The following is an 18431-nucleotide window of genomic DNA, read 5'->3' as shown; positions in this document are numbered from 1 at the left end:
TTAGTAAAGTACTATAATAAGGTCTAGCTATTATATATTTATATTCTTTAAAGCTTTTACTAGTAGCCTTACTCCTAGGCCTCTAGGTTAATATACTTTTAGTAAATAAACACTAAGAAGTTATCTTAGACTAAGGGTTTAGTAAGCCTTTTCTTATAGTTATACTATTATATCTATAATAATAAAGATACCTTTAATAAGGCCTATTTAACTTATTACTTTATAGTACTCTTTAAATAAAGCCTATTAGCTACTTTTATAGTATTAATTTAATCTACTACTTAGGCACTTATAGATTCTTTTCCTAGAAGTCTATAGTTATAGAATAAAGGTTTCTTATATTCTTTTTTACTAGGTTACTACACTAGTTAGTTAGTAAGCTTTTATAGAAGGCACTTATAATACCTTTATTTTTCTTAGTGTTCCTTAACTATAGTCTTTATAGTTTCTTAGAAGTATAATATTATTACCTATATAAAATCTAGAACCTTTTAACTTTATATAATTATACTAATACTTTAACTACTTTATAACTATTTATTAATAAAGGTATTATTACTAACTATTAGTAAGTCTAGTATATCTAGGCCTTATAATAGTAACCTTCCTTATACTTCTTCTTTATTAGGTCCTTATATAAACTTTTCTAATAATAGTAGTTAGTTTTTACCCTTAATTAGGTATATTAGGTACTTAGCTATAAATAACTATAGCTTATTTATACTAGTAGTATATTAATAATAGGTTAATAAGTAATTAGTATATCTACTGTTATTTTAATTTATTTTACTTATACTAGTTACTTAAGAGAGATAAAAGCTTAAGAATTATAAGATAATAGCTATAGGCACTTAACTAGGTAAGGCTTAATAGTAGGTATTAGTGTATTATAAGACTTAAGCTTATAGAGCCTAGATAATAAGGGCTTTACTACTAGAAAACTAGATAGTAAGGTAAAGCACTAAAGGCTTAGTAATCTATTACTAAGACCTATAGCTATTACTATAAATCCTATTATAAGGATAATTATATATAGCTAGCTACTAAAGTAGCTAATCTAGCACCTAGATTTATTAGTGTTCTATATCTTAGATAAGCTAATATTATACTTATAAAAAGTAGCCTAGTACTAGGTAAAGAAGTCCTTTATTAAGGCTAAGTCTAACTTAGCCCCCTTTTAGTATAACTTAACTAGTTTAATAGTGCCTTTTTTCTAAAGCTCTAGATAGTTAGTAAGCTAGCTTTAGATAAAGTGCTTAGAGACTAGTAGTTAACCTTAAATACTATAGAGGTAGTTAGCTATTTCTTTAACCTAGAGTAGTAGGGCTAAAAAGCTAGATTTATAAAGCTATATAATAAAGGCACTAAGAGCTATATCTTTAGCCTCTATAAGCAACTAGGGCTAGCTAGGCTTATCTAGGCTAACGCAGAGGTTATAGCCTTCCTAAAAGGCCTAGAGGTACTTCTAAATTACTATATAAAATATACTATAATCCTAGGTAGCCTAGCGTATAAAGGGTATATTAGTTACTAGTTTACCTACCTATTAGTAAGTTACCTATTAATAAGTAATATATAGTATTTTAGCTACCTTTTTAGTAGTAGTTATATTCTTATTATATTAGTAGGGTATATTAAAAGGTTAAAGTAAGGTAAGTAGTTTAGTTACTATTAATATTTATTAATAATATATCTAAATAATTACTTGTTTTTAGTAAGAATATAATAAAAAGTAGGACTAGGTTAAGACAAGTAGTAACCCTATTTTCCTAGTAGTAACCTTATTTTTTTGCCCCCTCTGTAAGGAGGGGGTGTTTAGCTTTGACGAAGGCTGACTAATACCCTTGGGTAGCTGTCTTTGGTTAATTATTTGTTGGAGAAATTGCTGTACTAGTCTGCGCATCTGACTACAAAGAGCCATCAAGCGTCAATACAAGCAAGTATGTCACTGGCCCCACTCAGCGTTACGGATTAGTCTCAGACTTCGGACCGTCTGAATTTCTCGGTACATGTAGCCGGGCCCTGCCAGTGAAGGTTTGGTGGCCGCAAGACTACCAGATAAAGAGACAAAGGCGCCGACGGAATGCAAGGCTGTAATGATTAGTTATCCCATGCCTGCCATCTTGCGTAGGCCAAGGTGAGATATTCCATGTTGGCCCATTGTAAGAGGGCTTGAAACGCCGTTGCAGCCCCGTCCTCGTCTGGACTCTGCGACGATTGCCATCATTGTCACATCCCAGCAGCGGGACAGAGTGGTTGCCCTACGCTCAAAATCTTTGCGATTATGTCTCATTAATTCTGTACGTATCCAGTAAATGGCATTCGAAGCGAACGGAATATCCCCAAGGAGGTAATTCGGCATTGTAATCAATACGAATACCTATCTCGAACCGATCATTCTGAGCATACCTCTCTATCCCCAAGAATCATTTTACCCCACGATAATATCCGTCCCGAATGATGGCCAGAGCTACAGAGACGATATGTTCTTAATTGAGGGAACACCGTGGTCCGAAGCATGCCTGGAGCCCGCAGGAAACAGGCGTAAGGGAAGCCCCCTCAACCCAATTTTTCAACTTTGGAAGGAGCAGACATAGCAGCAGGCGCACACATACAATTCTGTGTAAAGGAACAGAGTTATGGTTCCTGAAGCTTATTGTTGTTTGACACAGCGGGTCGCTGTATTCTCCCAGTCTAGCGTCGAAAACGTTTGCACGCACGTTTCCTAAAACCCTGCTGTTTATCCTTCCACGCACGATTTGATACTCTGGGAAGAATATCTTCTATTAGTGCGAAAAAAGTCTATGGCAGAAGAGGAAAGACATAAAGAACGCGTACTCGTGTATAACCTTAAAATGTTTGATCTAGGAGTAAACCTCAGACTTTCCTGTGCTCTTTTTGTCTAAGTTCTTACTCAAACTTTGATTTGAACTTCGAGTCTTATGCCCCCCTCTAACCAGTTATTTCTCCCTCGACCCACCAGATCTCTCTCATGCTTATTCTCCATTCACAGTGCTGGACACATTATTTGACCTAACTCATATGAAAATTCTCCTTTTCCCTCTAATATTCTTTTTTCCCCTCCCTTCAACCATACAGCAATCATGTCTACTCCAATGAGAGCTTTGTTAGTCGCTGCACTGCTGACGATGGCCCAAGCCCAAGGTGTCATCCTCAAAGCACAGGGCCCTGCCGGTCCTGCGAGCCCTGGGATGTCAGGTACGGCCATGAGATAAACGGCTAATAGATGATGTAATGCTCACCCATAATAAACAGTCAACCAGAACCAGGCCGATGCAAATATCATTAATAGGAAAGAAATCGTTTCCAACGTCGTTAACGAATGCGGTAGAACCATACGCCAGGGAAACATTGACATTGGAGAGGAGACTGAGAACCACCTGGGAAATCAGACCGTCACGCAGGTCACGGCTGGGGCCACGGTTGATGTGATTATTGCCCAGGTCAGCGTCGACGGAGCCGGGCCATACACCTGCGACCTCGACTTAACTAGCAACTCAAATGGTGCATCAGGACAGACTAATCTTACGATTCTGGAATCTAAGCCACACAACGGACTAATCACGCTCAAAGTCAAGATGCCCACTGATATGGCTTGTGTAGGAGGTATGTCACACAGTCTAACATTTTCCTTGATTCCAAATTCTAACTTATTTGAATTATAGCATCAACTGGAAATGTTTGTACTGTCCGCTGCTTTAATAATAACGCAAAAGGCCCCTTCGGTGGCTGCTTCGCTGTTCAGCAGACCGACACAACACCTAAGGAAAACACACCAAGCAACATTCCAACCGCTGCCACACTTCAAGGTGTTGTCACCCAGGTACAGAAGGATATAGTTGACTTTCCTGCTGCTGTCAAATCCAACCAAGAGGCTGCGACACAGGACGATCAGGGTCTCACCGCCGTTAAGGAACTTCTTGCCAACTCAAACCAAAAGGCTGCCGGCCCGGCTGCCGCCGCTATTAAAGCCGGCAACAGCAACAACAACAACAACGGAAATGGAAACACCAATAATGCCGGCAATGCCAACACCGGCAGGCCTAGGGGCAAGGCTGGCGCTAAGGGCAAGGGTGCAGCGGGTTTTACTGCCTTGCTAGGTGGTGCTGGTGGCGGAGGCGGTAACCGCCAGAGCCCCCAACAAGCGAATAATAAGCGGGAGCAGCTCCTGAGCTCCCGTTTCGCAAGGAGGAACATCTTTGGCCGTGTTGAGTAAGGCAGCAAAGAGGGGGTCGAGGAAGCTCTAGTCATCTAAAACCCATCATTCCTACCTACAACTAGAGCGTCCAAGATAAGAAATATCAAACTTGTTACGGCTTATAGCCTTGTATTGTTTCTATTAAGCTTCTATAAGTAATATGCTCACTTGCTCTGTTACTTTACTAATAAACAGTATCAATAGTAAATGTTTGTCCAAGGATATCTATAGTCCTTTCTTGAGCGTGTTATTTATAAATGGACTATAATTTAGCGTTTTAATGTTCTCAGAACAATTAATGCTTCAGGCTGGATGATATGCTCGACGCAAATACAATTTGACTTCCATTGCCTCACATAGAGAAAGGCAAAGTCGTAGTACTAACGTCGTTCAGTCAATCATACAGTTAAGTCAGGATGTCTGGCTCATATGTTATACTCCATGCAGTGAACCTGTATCGTAGCCTAATATACCGCCCACTGCCATCAATTTACTTGTATATCACTCTCTTTGGCAGTTGTACCGCAATTACATCTTTCCCGGACGCAATTCGTACCCCTCATTTCCCGACTCGTTGTTTCGCTCCTTTCGTGAGAACGTCTCATCAATATAAACGTATGACTCGAAGCCCTTGAGTCTGTATTTGGCGGCAAGCGGGCCGAGCTCAATGAGTCCGGCAATGATTATGCCTATGCTGACCTCGACGGCGGACCAAGTGAAAACAGGGGCTGCGTCGTCTGTAATTCCAGGTTAAATTTCGAACGACCGATTGGGAAGGACGTCACATACAGAGCTGATCTTGGGACCTCGTAAGTTTGACGAGAGCCACGAGACGGATAATGTTTGCAATGGTTGCCCTGCTTTTGGTGAGTAGGGATAAGAGTGGAAACCAAAGAATGGACTCACAGTATTCCCAGCCCGAATATGCCATAAATGTATAGTTTTAGTCTCGAGTTCAGACCTCTACCTCTCATCATGATCCAGGGCGATATCAGCAACATTGCATCCAACATCGCCGTTACAATGCACAGCGCATATCCCAAGTACAGCTGGCCTTGGAGTGGTAGGCATTCCCCCTTGGCTGTCGGATCCAGCATCCTCCATGCATAATCAACTGGCTTACACTGAACGAGCAAATAGATGATAAAAACAGCGCTGATGAGTACATCCATAGCAATGGAAACCCAGAAAATGATAGTGAGAACCCTGGAGCGTGAAAGATGAATAAAGGTAAGAGCGATACTCCCTTTCATGGCGGAGGTGAGAACTACGTAAATTATCTCTAGAAAAAAAATCACCTTCAGCGAGAGCGCGAGTCCAGGGATAGTGGCTTGTAAAATATGGCCACCAATGCCGCCCTGAACTCCCAGAACAAGAAGAGCGTAAAGGGCTCCGTATGCGCCCTAGAGAAAGATTTTCAGTCAGATTGAGCAAAAAAAGAAAAAAAAAAGTAAACAAAAAGAAGCAAAAGAAACCGATATGGAATTTACGAACCAATGCAATCAAAAGCAACGCATCATTGACCTGGAATGCTTTCGTGACGAACGTCCGAGTGTATATGCGGGCACCGACAGAAATGGTGTTGAGGACCAGAAGGATGGCTCCTACCGCAATCATTTCCATACCCGCACTGGTGATCGCCATTGTGATAGCTGTGGAATAGAATGTATAAGGAGGAAATCTGCAAACGGAACGGAAACAACGGTGCTCAATATACACGAATGCCTAGTTTTTGTACAAGCCCTCAAAATTCGATGTGGGCGCTAGACCACCTAAATAAGCTGGATGCGAACGATAATGTCTTTGCTACAACTTAGATTGATTAACGTCTAGGATCCGACATAAATTCACCGCAAATCCATGCGATTGGCACATTGTAATTTTGTGTAAAAGTTTAGACAAATGTCTTACAGTTTCGTGGGTCGTTTTAAAAGCTTAAAACAGGAAACGAGTACGAAGCTTGGGATTCTTGTCCAGGTGCAGCTGGGATGGGCCGGCTACCTAAAACCTTCATCCATCCTTTTTCAGTCAATCACACAGACATACCGTATCCTCTGACTTAACTGAAAAACCGCATAGACCATACGCTAGACCCCTTATAGAAAGCGGTCAATCTATTTCTACACACACCCACCCATGTAACCCTAACCCTTGCCGCCTAACTTGCTGCTGACGTAAATGACTCCCTGTATTTGCCACATCTAGATCCCTATTTCTGCCACCACGCCAGCCCCTTTTCAGCAGCCCGCGGTCTGTGCGGATTTTCAGTTAAGTCAGAGGATACGGTACTTCGATCCGATGACATCATTAATAGCAGTAGGTAATCGAAAAGGCGGCCGCTGCATACGACCAATGCAGTGTCAACCAGGGAACATGCAGGATATACGGGCCGTTGTGATACTGTTGTAAGTCTTGTGTCGTTACCCACGTGGCGACCCCATGGCACTTCCAATTCGACCTTACTCTCATCGCAGCCACCAGAACTATGGTTGGCAATGTCAACGAGTATCAAGAGATACGTCCTATCTAATCAAGTCTGGATTCCAACTTGATCCGCCTGAAGCGGCTTTCATAGTTTTGATTTGAATACTCGTTGGGCCCCGAAAGGCAGCTTCAGCTGGACAGGAGGGATAACTGGCACTTGTTCATGAGCTGATTAATTCTGCCAAGTGAAACTTTGTTTGCAATGTGTACTTCTGTCACACTCGTGTTTGGCCCCTCACTTCACTGCCTTCCTCTATTAGCCTTTTAAACCATGTCAAAGTTACTACGAAGATCTACCAAACTTAGTAACGCGTAAGTCACCGTATCCACTGCTTTCATTCGAAATCTGCACTGGCCACGGGCTGCTGAAAATGGGCTAGCGTGCTATCAGAAACAGGGGTCTAGAAGGGCAAAAGCAGGGGTTAGTTATGTACGTAAAAGTAGGAGGTTAAGAGGCAAGAACAGTATATAAACCGGGTTAACTTACTAAAATAACTTAGTTGCTATACATTGCGTAGACTTTTTCCCCATTGTTTTCTTGCGTGATAGCAGTGTAGCTAATCCAGTATTTAGGTCAATTTCACTTAGCAGCTAGTGGGTGAGTATTGCGAATATTGTAATTAGTTGATAGGTGAGTAAGCAGGTTGACTGCCTCAACAGTAGGCTTAGTGTATGCCCAGTGCGGTTCTCAAATAAACTGTGGATACGGTAGTTGACATTTTCAGAGATGTGTGTGTCTGTATGTTATCTTTTAGGATATCTATCTACTTACCTTAAAATATATTGTGGGACGGCAAGCAGCAGCAGCAAAAGTGAGGCAATATCCGTTGATATTGATGATAGTGGTGATGTGTTTCGGCTGAGAAAGTCGGCTGCCCAAGGTGGGCAGAGGCTGGCCAAAAGGAGGGAGGAGATGGGTCACGTGATCCAGTGGGGTCCTCCGTCAACATATATCATGATGATATTCTAGACTACGGCGCGGACAGGAGCCGGCCTTTACCTGTTATCAATGAGATTTAGGTCGTATAAGAATAAGACAGAGATATCGTCTCCCGACTCGAGCGGATCGCGATGACCCAGACATTCCACCCAGCAATATAGCACAAAGCGGACCGTTCAATACACGTTCATAAGGAAAGGGGATAAATGATCCAGGGTGAAATTAGTACCCCAGCTTCCACTGCCGCATGTCACAAACCTAACCACAACAATAAAGGACTCTGATCTAAAAGGAGCAAAGTATGTTCACAGTCAAATTGCCGCCATAGATCTTGTTGTAATATAAGCCGTAATTACGCAGTGGCAATTACAGACCCACTTTTGTTATCACAGTTATAAGCCCGCTCTACTCTAGACCTCTATGTGCTTAACAGTATACGCATCTGCTATATTAGAGACCTCCGTAATCCTGAGGGCCTGGGTTCAAGCTCTGTTCAGGGCAGTTAAAAACACTACCTATACTTTAGCAAGATGTACCTAAATAGAAGGTTATATATCAAAGAGTGTTCTATATTACTAGCCTTTTAATAATAAATATATTAAAAACCTAGGGGGGTGTATTATAATATAAGCTGTAATTACGTAGTGGCAATTATAGATCCACTTTTGTTATCACAGATCTTAAGTAAAACTTTTTTTAAGCGTTTTGATACCTAATGGTCTCTAGACCTTATAGACAGATTTACTTACGTTGCCGCGTTATCTCGAGCCGCGGGGCTCAGTGCCATAGCCTTGCCACAACATTTAAAGGAGACATTCTTGTCGTAGTTCTTACCAATGCTTCAGACAGACAAAATTTGCAGCGTCATTAGGATTCTCAGGAAGTATGCTATATCAAGATATTTTTCACAAGTTAGGGCACACAGCTCAGCATAGGATTACAATGTGTAACGTGCTTGAAGCTAAGAAATAATATCTGATGTGCTAGGTCTATAGAAATATTGTTCTGTTGTGCCATCACGTGACACCGCACATGACTCTCAGCATTCACAGAGCTCAACACCATGAAGCTCTTTGTGACAATTAGTATGCTACAAGCTCCCACGCCCCCTATATTCCAACAACGCGCTATACATGAACAATCTCCTCGGTACAGAAATCTTTTTCCTATCAGACTTCTTCTGCTATTCGCTTGCTTCTCCTCTACACATATCCTTCTTCCCCGTAGATTGTGAAACGATGGCGCAAGAGCACGAGACATCAGCAAGCACTAAAAAGGCTTGGTCGGCTCGATTTCAAGTAACAACCTCTACAAGGCCATTGTGGCGTTAGATATAATGGCTAATGGTTCATCTCGACGGATACATGGTACTAGGCAAGAACTGGGAAATTGCTGCAAAAGGACTAGCGAGGCGTGCTCGTGGGTCTCCTCATCGCTAATGCCTAGCGACTGCGATTGGAAATACGAAGGTAGGCGCGGAAACTGTACGTATAAAAAAGAACAGCGTCATTGCTCCCACGTGATTGACTATGGCCCGAAGCAAGACTACACGAAACATGTCATGGTACCCTGGTGAGGCGGCAGGTCTCAAACGGCGCCGCTGCAGAACCTATAAAATGTGTCTGGTGTTGGATGAGACACTAGCACTTAGGTCTGTGGACAACGAGTTTTCATATTGCAGCTTACACTATTTCAATCTACTTGCAGACGATGAATCATGGCAGACATGTACCTAAAGGCTGACATTGTCGGAAATAATCTCAGATTAATCAGCTTGAGTATACCCTAGTAACGATCAAGAGCGGTCATTTTCAGTGTAAGCCATACACTTGAAAATTGCCATATCCATCTACGTTTTAAGTTCGAGGGTCGCTTAAAAACCTGATAGAAGTTTTCTCCTCCAGCATAGTTGACGAGTTTGAAAAATACTTCTTCAGCCCACGGCGTAAGTACAAATTTAACCAAACACGACAAATAAGAAAATAAGGGGGGACAAGCTTATTATTTGTAAGAGTTTGTGTAGACTGATTTGGGCGAACAACAGACAGAGGTAATTCTTTAACCCGAGACATCGATAAATATCTACTCTCCTTCACCAACGCCTATGTTTATCTCACCACACATAAGATTTGTAATGAAGAACATTCATTAGATTGAGTTGATCATTACAATAGTCGCTAAAGGGTCAAAAAGCACACTCTTGTTGCAATTGGGGCACATGCTGATTTGCTGTTAGTCTCTGCCCCACATCGGGAATGACCAGCATAAAGAGAAGTTGCTCAGCGATCGCATTAAATGGTTAAAAGGAAGGTGGTATTGTACTTTAGGCTAGCAGCCAGTAGAGCAATGCTTTTTTTGCCTTCCAGTGAAATGCCTGGTACGGTTCAAAAGATGATTCACCCACTGGCTGATAGCGATTTGCGTTATGCCCTCTTTGGCAGGTGGCATGAAAGCCCCTGCCACACTAGCAATAATGACTCGTATTTACGTTGGCAGTTTAGCCAGTTGCCAGAAGTAGCCCCTGCGACCGTGACAACAGATTTTAGTAGATATTACGAGAACGCCATGAACGAAGACACGTTCTTCTATTTTGTGCAGACAGCGAAGTGTTTTGATCGTTCGCATCATCGCCTCCGCCCGCCAGTTCACCATGAAGTACTCTCTCATCGCGTCTCTGGTTATTCAGAGCAGCGTTGTGCTTGCAGAACTACTGCCTGTATATCTCCAAGCACCAACACCATCGCACTTCAGGTAAGATTACCTTCCATAGAAAATGAAACAATGACTGACCTTACGCAGGGATATAGTTCGCAACGATACATACGACTTCGGCTGCAGAGCTGTTGCTAAACCAAGCGAAGATGGCAGCCACTACAGACTTCATGCTTGGCTGACTGAGGAGCACATAGAGTATCTGTCCAAGGAGTACGAGTTGGTGCCGGATATCTCGATTCACAAGAGGGATTTGTACAAGAGGGCCACTGCTCCAATTGGCACTGGCGACCGCTTTAGCGCTGGAAGCATTTCGCCGGTTGGCCTTGGAACACAACCTTCCGGGAAGACTATCGCCAGTATCATGAACGTCGCTGAGATTAAGTCAGCCGCCGATGCCCTTGTCAAGAACTACGGAATCGGTTCAATCACTCTGCCCTCGAATACTTTTAACGGCGCTTCTCAGTACGCTTACTACGCCGGGGCTGGAACCGACAAGTCAAAGTACCATTTGTACTTCAGTGCTGGAGTGCATGCCCGCGAGCGGGGTGGTCCGGACAACATCATCTACTGGGTCTCGGATTTGCTCGCTGCAAATAAGTCTGGAAGTGGTCTGACCTACGGCAGGAAGACCTACACCAATGCCCAAGTGAAGAGCGTTCTTGCTGCCGGTATCGTCTTCTTCCCGCTTGTGAACCCGGACGGCGTAGCCTACGACCAATCTTCTGGGTCTTACTGGCGAAAGAATCGAAACACAAAATCTGGTTCCAGTGGTAACTCCATCGGTGTCGATATCAATCGCAACTTTGACTTTCTTTGGAGCTTTAAAAAGTACTTCGACGCTTCTGAGGCACCTGCATCCACTTCGCCGAGCTCAGAGACCTTCTACGGTACTGCTGCTGCCTCGGAGCCCGAGACCAAGAACCTTGTCTCCGTCTATGACTCGTTTCCTAATATCAGGTGGTTCATGGACATTCATTCCGCCGTCGGCGATCTTCTCTACAGTTGGGGCGATGACGACGATCAAACGACGATCTCTACTATGAACTTCCGCAACTCTGCTTATGATGGGAAACGTGGCCCTGTGGGCGACTCTGCGTACAAGGAGTACATTCCGGCTGCCGACCTCACCAACATTAGGGCTGTGGCCAGTGCCACTATCGATGCCATGAAGGCAGTTGGTGGCCGTTCATACTCGTCTTCTCAAGCCGTTGGCCTTTATCCTACGTCTGGTGCCAGTGACGACTACGCCTTTTCCCGCTTCTGGGCCAAACCTGGTGTCAACAAAGTTTATGCATATACATTGGAGTTTGGTCCTTCCGGTAACTTTTATCCAACTCTGGCCGAGTTCAACACAAACATTCTGGACACAAATGCAGGATTCATGGACTGGGCATTGGCTGCGATTAGCGTTGGTATAAATTAACGATTGCGAGCTGCTATACTGCAGACATGATCCTAGGCTGAGTGATAAAACCAAGGCAGCAAGGGTGCTACCTATAACACGAACTATCCGTTATAGACGATTCTGGGGCAACTTTTTTGATAGATACATGTGTATACCTAATCAGATTAAGATATGTACGGGCACAGTTAAGTGTTATAATCAATTGCACAGAAATCCAATCGGAACACTGTAATAATTGAGTGGAAGGATTCATCAACCATAGTGTATGGGGGATAAAGTCATGATTTTCGGGTTTGATCTCGTGACGCAAAGCCCTCACTTGATAGCGGGTAAGAACAACGAAGGTTCATTTGGGTGTATGTCGTTCTGGCGTTTAGCTTCTATAAGAACGGGCTTTACTCGGCGGACGATTCAACGGCGTTCTATTACACCTACCACGAACAGAGGAACAGTCATTTTTATATTTGTTTAACTAAATCAAATCAAATCAATCTCTGCCTCAGCATGCAAAAGGCCGTAGTGTCCTAATCATACGACCACTATAATCGCATACTCTGTTAACCGTGTTAGCCGCGCTAGCCTGTGTCCAATGGTCCCTGGATTGGTTTTCGTCATAGTTGCAGATGAATGCAGCTAACAAGCATAAGTGCTATGGTACCTGCAAGTTGTGGATTCTTCAAAAAAGACCTTTAGAAACATTCCGACGTCGGCCATTTCAGAACGGCCGTGGGCCCACTACCAGTTGTATATAACGTGTGAAGCCAGCCAGCAGGAATGAAACAGCACTCCTCACTCGTGAGTGCCATAAAAACACCCCTCTCGAGGTGAGCATGCGTATCGACAAAGGCTTTCTGGCTGCTGAATACGGCAAGGTTACGTGGTGTCGGAGGGTAGAGTCCGATCAGCTTCTCACCACCACCAGCGGTCCCGATAATAGTTGCACTCCCAAGATCTGTCGGATATGTTAGCTCCGGCTCAGTCAAGGTAGAAGTCGATGCCAGATGCTATTCTTACCCATTTGGAGGTCAATGTAGGAGTACCTGGGTGTCACGTCTGTCAGAGTCAAAAGGTTGGCGGCATTACAGGGTAGAGGCGCGGCCCTTAGTATGTCAGGAATGCGTAGCAGCTGCAGTTTGCTCGGGATGCTCATGATGCACGCTGTGTGACGAGGGTCTGGTTGATCGAGTTGACGCAGAACAGACCAATAGTTGGGTTTGTCTGCAAGCGAGCGCTGCTCCCCTCTGTGGAAGGTTTGGGTCCCCTCCATGTTCAAGAGCAGGTCATTCATGTAAGAGTCCTCGTCCGGGGGGCGGCCTTGGTACCAGCAATCTCGGGATGGCAGCAGGAACGGAATAGCCGCAGGCCCACCAATCCTTGGGTGCCGAGGCGGACCTGGACGAACGATACAGCCTGCTCGATGGATGGCAATGGCAAATGCGGCGGCGACGGGTGCCAGGGGCCCTTCCCGTGTGAGCAGAAAGTCGGCCAGGAGCGTACGCGTCGACGCTCTGACAGGCGCATTGCGAAGAATTCCGTGGATTGGGGACGTGGACGCAACAAGAGGTTCGGCAAGCGAGACATGAGGTGATGAAGGCGTAGTTGATGTTGAGGAGGTATGTATGCGCGCCGGTTGATCTGCCTGCTCCCCGGATCCGGCGAGGCCTAGCGGTTGTGGTTCCTCCCAGATGGCCGCTGCAGTCGTGTGCATTACTTGGTCAGCGGGTTGCATCATGGCGATGCCCTAACATCCCAGAAAATGGGAAAACACATACCGAGGCCGGCCGATTCGATGTCTGACTGTCGGCTGATGATGAGATCGGTGAGCTCTGTTCTCTGACCCTTGGTCATTTTGCCGATTTGCGTGAGGCCCAGAGCGGCTGCGCAGAGCACAACAAGATCCCTGCCGCCTATCTGTTCGATATCACGTAAGAATGCTTGACAGACTCTGTGTCGAAAGTAGGAGCTGGTCCTAGTCTGGGGATCGATGAGGCCGAGGTTCTGAGACAAGGATGCAAAAGCTGCCGTGATCCGTTTATGCTCCTCGGGCGTGAACCTACCGCGCCGCCGGTAGATGCTGCCGCAGCTCAGAAGCTGTTGGAGACATTTTTGGGGCGACATGTTGAGGGAATGCGGGCGGTGGTGGTTAGGAGTGTATGAGAATGGGTGGGAGTTGAAGAGAGTTGATGAGAGTCAGAGAGAGTCGGAGAGAGTCGATGAGAGTCAGAGAGAGTCGATGAGAGTGAGCGAGATTGAATGAGAGTGGAGAGGAACGCGTGCCCGTGACGCGTAAGGTTTTCGGATGTGATAATCAATTATCCGAGACGGAGATAGTGGGGCGCCAGATAAGATTGCTCCGAGCTGCCCAAGCTCTTTTGATTGGTCAATGCCATTGCCCACACTTCAACAAGAATCAGATCTACCTACCTACTGAGGACTGGCTATAGCAAAGGACTAAGAGAATTACAGGTAAACATCGTGCTCTTGGCGTAGCTCGATGAATCAGGGGGAGGGTTGACAATTAACACCATATAAATTTGTCTCCCTCGTGATGCCATCTCTCTGATATGCCACTTGGGACGAAGCAAAACTTGTACATTCTCTACCAGTGTTGCGACTTGTCAGGATCAATCGGTAGGGCTTGCCGTACTTAACATGCCAATTATCCGTACCTAGATAGTCTCAATCTGTATTCCGTAAGCAGTAGTGGAAGACCAAGCTAAGTGGTTAAACATGGTCTTCCTGGTTGTCATTGTCAGTACGGATACAACCTGAACTAGGTACCTTCCCCACATCTTTTAAAAAGAACCTAGTTTGCGTTCGGATGAACGACCGTCTTAGCATAGCGGCACGGACCTGGCAGGAGCCTGGATTGAGGGAAATTGTAGCGAAGATTCGGTCTAAGCCGAACGTTCTTGACTCGAACACCCATGAATCACCCTGAAACTCTCCCCCTTAATGATCACAACCGAGATTCGGCGAAGGCCGAGCGAAGATTCTCACGCAGTCAAGATCTAGACTTTGATAGAAGGAATTGACTAGCGGTACCAGAGTGTATCTGGTCGAAATACGTTTGATTGGCGGTTACTGTCAGTTTCATGTCCGTCCTGCGGCTTAGACAATTCATGCACTGAAACACGGTAAACATAAAAGACACTAAATTACTTAAGTATAAGAATAACTCTATTTTCTCTATGTTGCAGCTTATCCACTTGGAGAACATAAGCCCTTTACACTAAGGGTACCTATCTATTACTTTCTCCTATAGTCTGCGACTATTCCCCTCTATTTCCATCAACATTGCTGTTTTGTAAACAGTTCTTTAGACGTCTCTTTTACAAAGACTAAATCTTTCTGTCCTTTTATGTCTTCTTCATTCCAACTTACCCTACTTTACAATGCGTATCCCTGAAATAATTCTTATTGTGCTAGCTGCTAGCCTCACCGCTGCAGGTAAGCCTTCACCGAATACCACTTAAGCCTACAGGATAAACTGACACAAGACCCTTATTTAGCACCTCTGGAAATGAGTGGCACTGGTTTGACAGGCACTGTGCTTGACAGCCGCACACCCAACCCAAGCATTACAGACGGATTTCAGTCAATCGGAGAGGGGTTTAAGGACATTGGACAAAGTGTCGGAGATGGTGTCAAAGGCGCTGCAGACAAAGTCGGAGATGGTGTCAAAGGCGCTGCAGACAAAGTCGGAGATGGTGTTAAAGACGCTGCAGACAAAGTCGGAGATGGTGTTAAAGACGCAGCAAAGGATACAGCAAAGGTTGCTAAAGAGGCTGCAGCTGGCATAAAGGGTGGGGCAGAGGGCGCAGCCAACGTAGCGGGAGCCATTGTAAAGGGCACAGTAGATGGCGCCAAGCAGGGAGCGGCAAATGCTGCTTAGGTTACCAGTCACTATTATATATGAATGGTTGCCAGCTGAAGCCTACTCCAAACATTGTCTCTTTGGACTACTGTAGAGATTGCTAGATTAGGGAATAGTCTGAAGGGTATACCCCGCAAAGTATTGCTTCCCTTGTGCTGACTTTGAAGTTGCCTACAAACAGCTGACCTTTCTATGAACTTTTAAAGTCAATGATTGCCTGTAGGCGAATTCCTGGCAATCTGACCATTGGCTGCTATTAACACTCGCATAGAATAATCTAACTGAATTAGTATGCGTTCTACTCGTAGGTAGCACTTTGCTCGTGATATTGGTTCTTTGACCTTGAGAGGCTTTTTCCTTTATTCTTGTCTCATGTGTGGCACAGTGACTTCCGCGATGATTTTCCAGCAGCGAGAGAGGATTTTACTTAGTTTGCTTTGAATGATTGAAAGAGGAGCCTAAGTGTTGGAACCTTGGCGCCAATAACATCATATGCAGCCCAGGTGCAAGTTGTAGAACTAGTGGTGTACTTGCTGATTGGCTGGAACACTGGGTCTGACGGAGGCCTGTGAGAGGCTCGTGTGAATCTGGCGGTGAGATGACTTTTTGGCAACTATCCACATCGTGTGGTTGGAGAATATCCACCTGACACGTCGACCATTGGGCATGAATGCATTTACGTGGCGACATCCAAATTAAGAGATAAGACAACTTTTTCAAATGGCAAACATGCCACAGGAAGGCATCGTAAAACGAACACCCAACAAGCAAACCTAGAAGAGAGGTGCTGCATCCTGACAGAAAGCAGGATCAAGAATCATGGCAGGCATTGATGACGGGTCCAGTCTGCATCTGAAAGATGCCAAAAACACCGTCCCGAGCGAGCATACAACTTCGGCTGGTGTGCGACAATGGCTTCTCCGGCACCTCGAGAACCGTAACGTGGAGCTTCCGAACGGGCCTGTCGGTTTCGTCTGTCACTGGAATGGTGTTGAGCTGCACTCGCTTCACCCGAATCACCTCTTCGGGTCACTCATCTCCCAAGGTGTTGTTCCGCAGACAGCCCACCACGTCGTGGGAGACGTAATGGAATGTCTACAGGTAATGCACTCCTCAGCCCGACCAGGACCCAGGACCACCGAAATCCCTATTAATTACATTAAGCAGGAATATCGGGCCAAGCGTTCCTTCTCCTTGGCCGCTGATCAGGCATGGGCCCAATCCTCTGAATCGGAACTCGGGCCACGGCTGGGGGATGAAGAGGAGCAGGATGAACGGCGCATACTTCTTGGGGGCGAAGGAGATGGGGAGACGTTCTCAAGGGGGTCTGGGTCGCCGCAGAGTTGGTATTATTCACTGGCCGGTTCTCGAGGTGGCTGGCTTGCGGCGGCTGGCGTCTCCATTCTTACCGGCATTGGCGTCATAGCATGGTGGGTGGCTGGCAGTTCTACTCAGGAGCGGGAAACCGGAAAACATGAATTTTTAGTAAAAGGCAGGCAATGTAGCACTTCAGCAAGCAGTTAAAGTACACAGGTTAAAGATATGATGGTTTATTCTTCGTAAGGCCGGCGAGCCGCGGTTTTTGAACAGGTAGTTACAAGTTAATTAAGGTAATGGAAGTAAAGGATTCCTAGCATTCACCCGACAGAAGATTAAGTGGCTCCATGCGGTAGGTTGCAAGACCATCCCAAACGGAAAATCAAAGTTCATCCGAATGTCATCGGCATCTAAGCGTCAGATGGAGTTTTGACTGTCCCCTACCTGCTCAACTGACAAACCCCAAGTCATCTTTCGTCGATGAATTGACCATCTAGTGAGCTCAGAAACAATCAGGAGCTTGATGAGTTGCTCAAGGATGTCTCTGCTTGAATTTGAGAGACAGCTTTCAAGACTAGGTTTCAGCGTCTTACTACAAAAGCATGGGATTCTTGACTATTTGACTAGCCTCAACCAACTTTAGATAGCTGTATTGTTTATAAAGCCTGTTAATATCCTCTCAATCGGTGGCTTCTGAACCAGCTTTGGTCGCGAGGTCTTTCAAAATCATGGCGCTCATCGCCAGAACATGGAGAGCTAAGTCTACAGCATGTGTACCGAAGCCATGATCTCGATCGTGCGGCATGCTGCGCATGGCTTCCTTGAAATTTGGCTGAACCAGGGGATGAATGTTGATTAGAAAATTGGACCTTTGGGACAGGGATGTGTCTAGATCTATGCCTTGTGGAATAGTGAGATTTCGGCGCGAGGTAGGTGGCGCAGATGAGGACAAGAGAACGACAAACGTAGTCTGATAACAAAGGCAAAGTCTAGCTGCTATCTTATAATGAAATGGACTTCTCTACTGTTATGTTTATGACCTATGGACACCTAGTGATGTGTTGTAGGCACTATAGCCAAGGGTAAACACTGGGATTAAGCAAACTCTTGGGTTAAGCAAATAACGCATATCCCTAGTCAAAGGCGAAGCCGCTAGGCAAAGGCAAGACAGCTAGTACACTACCTAAGACAGAAGCTTATGTAAAGAGGGGCTGTCCTAGTCTCTACCTCTGCAAGAACGCTGGCTTCTTGGGCTTCTACTATCGCTATATGACTCCTTAGGGCCAGCGCAGTACGTTTTAAGGCTTACAGTTTTCAGCTTGCAAGACTTATTATAAACAAATACTGACTTTAGCTAAGAGACTATTATTGATTGTTTCCCCTCTGGAAACTGTGGTGTTCCTTTAGCTGGAGCTAACTGGGGTAACTAGGTACAATAACAAGGTAAAGAGCTATAACTGTGCTACTGTTTAAG

At 45.0% G+C, this 18431-nt stretch overlaps 7 protein-coding genes across 7 annotated transcripts; 3 read left to right on the top strand and 4 right to left on the bottom strand.

The window, feature by feature from the left end:
- Nucleotides 1-3104: 3104 nt before the first annotated feature.
- LY79DRAFT_654224 (uncharacterized protein) lies at nt 3105-4385 on the top strand (the record flags this gene model as incomplete). The annotated part of the gene is made up of 3 exons (XM_060562640.1): nt 3105-3219; nt 3277-3627; nt 3687-4385. 3 exons carry the CDS (start codon nt 3105-3107, stop codon nt 4235-4237), a joined length of 1017 nt encoding a protein of 338 aa, XP_060407186.1. The 3' UTR covers nt 4238-4385.
- A 362-nt stretch (nt 4386-4747) lies between these two features.
- Nucleotides 4748-5863, bottom strand: LY79DRAFT_529768 (uncharacterized protein; the record flags this gene model as incomplete). Its single annotated transcript, XM_060556143.1, has 4 exons — nt 4748-4956; nt 5009-5076; nt 5126-5622; nt 5714-5863. 4 exons carry the CDS (start codon nt 5861-5863, stop codon nt 4748-4750), a joined length of 924 nt encoding a protein of 307 aa, XP_060407185.1.
- A 639-nt stretch (nt 5864-6502) lies between these two features.
- On the bottom strand, nt 6503-6742 carry LY79DRAFT_573104 (uncharacterized protein). Its single transcript, XM_060559439.1, has one exon. It carries the CDS (start codon nt 6686-6688, stop codon nt 6527-6529), a length of 162 nt encoding a protein of 53 aa, XP_060407184.1. The 5' UTR covers nt 6689-6742; the 3' UTR covers nt 6503-6526.
- Nucleotides 6743-10293: 3551 nt separating this feature from the next.
- Nucleotides 10294-11781, top strand: LY79DRAFT_675068 (zinc carboxypeptidase; the record flags this gene model as incomplete). The annotated part of the gene is made up of 2 exons (XM_060564393.1): nt 10294-10394; nt 10443-11781. 2 exons carry the CDS (start codon nt 10294-10296, stop codon nt 11779-11781), a joined length of 1440 nt encoding a protein of 479 aa, XP_060407183.1.
- A 433-nt stretch (nt 11782-12214) lies between these two features.
- On the bottom strand, nt 12215-14003 carry LY79DRAFT_573101 (uncharacterized protein). Its single transcript, XM_060559438.1, has 3 exons — nt 13536-14003; nt 12778-13455; nt 12215-12715 (listed from the first exon to the last, which is right to left on the bottom strand). Exons 1-3 carry the CDS (start codon nt 13879-13881, stop codon nt 12453-12455), a joined length of 1287 nt encoding a protein of 428 aa, XP_060407182.1. The 5' UTR covers nt 13882-14003; the 3' UTR covers nt 12215-12452.
- A 991-nt stretch (nt 14004-14994) lies between these two features.
- On the bottom strand, nt 14995-15603 carry LY79DRAFT_573098 (uncharacterized protein). The gene is made up of 2 exons (XM_060559437.1): nt 15276-15603; nt 14995-15213 (listed from the first exon to the last, which is right to left on the bottom strand). Exon 1 carries the CDS (start codon nt 15562-15564, stop codon nt 15358-15360), a length of 207 nt encoding a protein of 68 aa, XP_060407181.1. The 5' UTR covers nt 15565-15603; the 3' UTR covers nt 14995-15213; nt 15276-15357.
- Nucleotides 15604-16262: 659 nt separating this feature from the next.
- Nucleotides 16263-17638, top strand: LY79DRAFT_573097 (uncharacterized protein). The gene is made up of 2 exons (XM_060559436.1): nt 16263-16741; nt 16808-17638. The coding sequence occupies exons 1-2, from the start codon at nt 16460-16462 to the stop codon at nt 17162-17164; spliced, it is 639 nt and encodes a 212-aa protein (XP_060407180.1). The 5' UTR covers nt 16263-16459; the 3' UTR covers nt 17165-17638.
- The last annotated feature ends 793 nt before the right edge of the window (nt 17639-18431 follow it).

The sequence above is a fragment of the Colletotrichum navitas genome (genome assembly GCF_030913465.1).
Source record: "Colletotrichum navitas strain CBS 125086 chromosome Unknown LY79scaffold_177, whole genome shotgun sequence".
Lineage (NCBI taxonomy): Eukaryota > Fungi > Ascomycota > Sordariomycetes > Glomerellales > Glomerellaceae > Colletotrichum > Colletotrichum navitas.
Note: the sequence above shows the minus strand (reverse complement) of the source record. Positions and strands in the feature narration are given on the sequence as shown.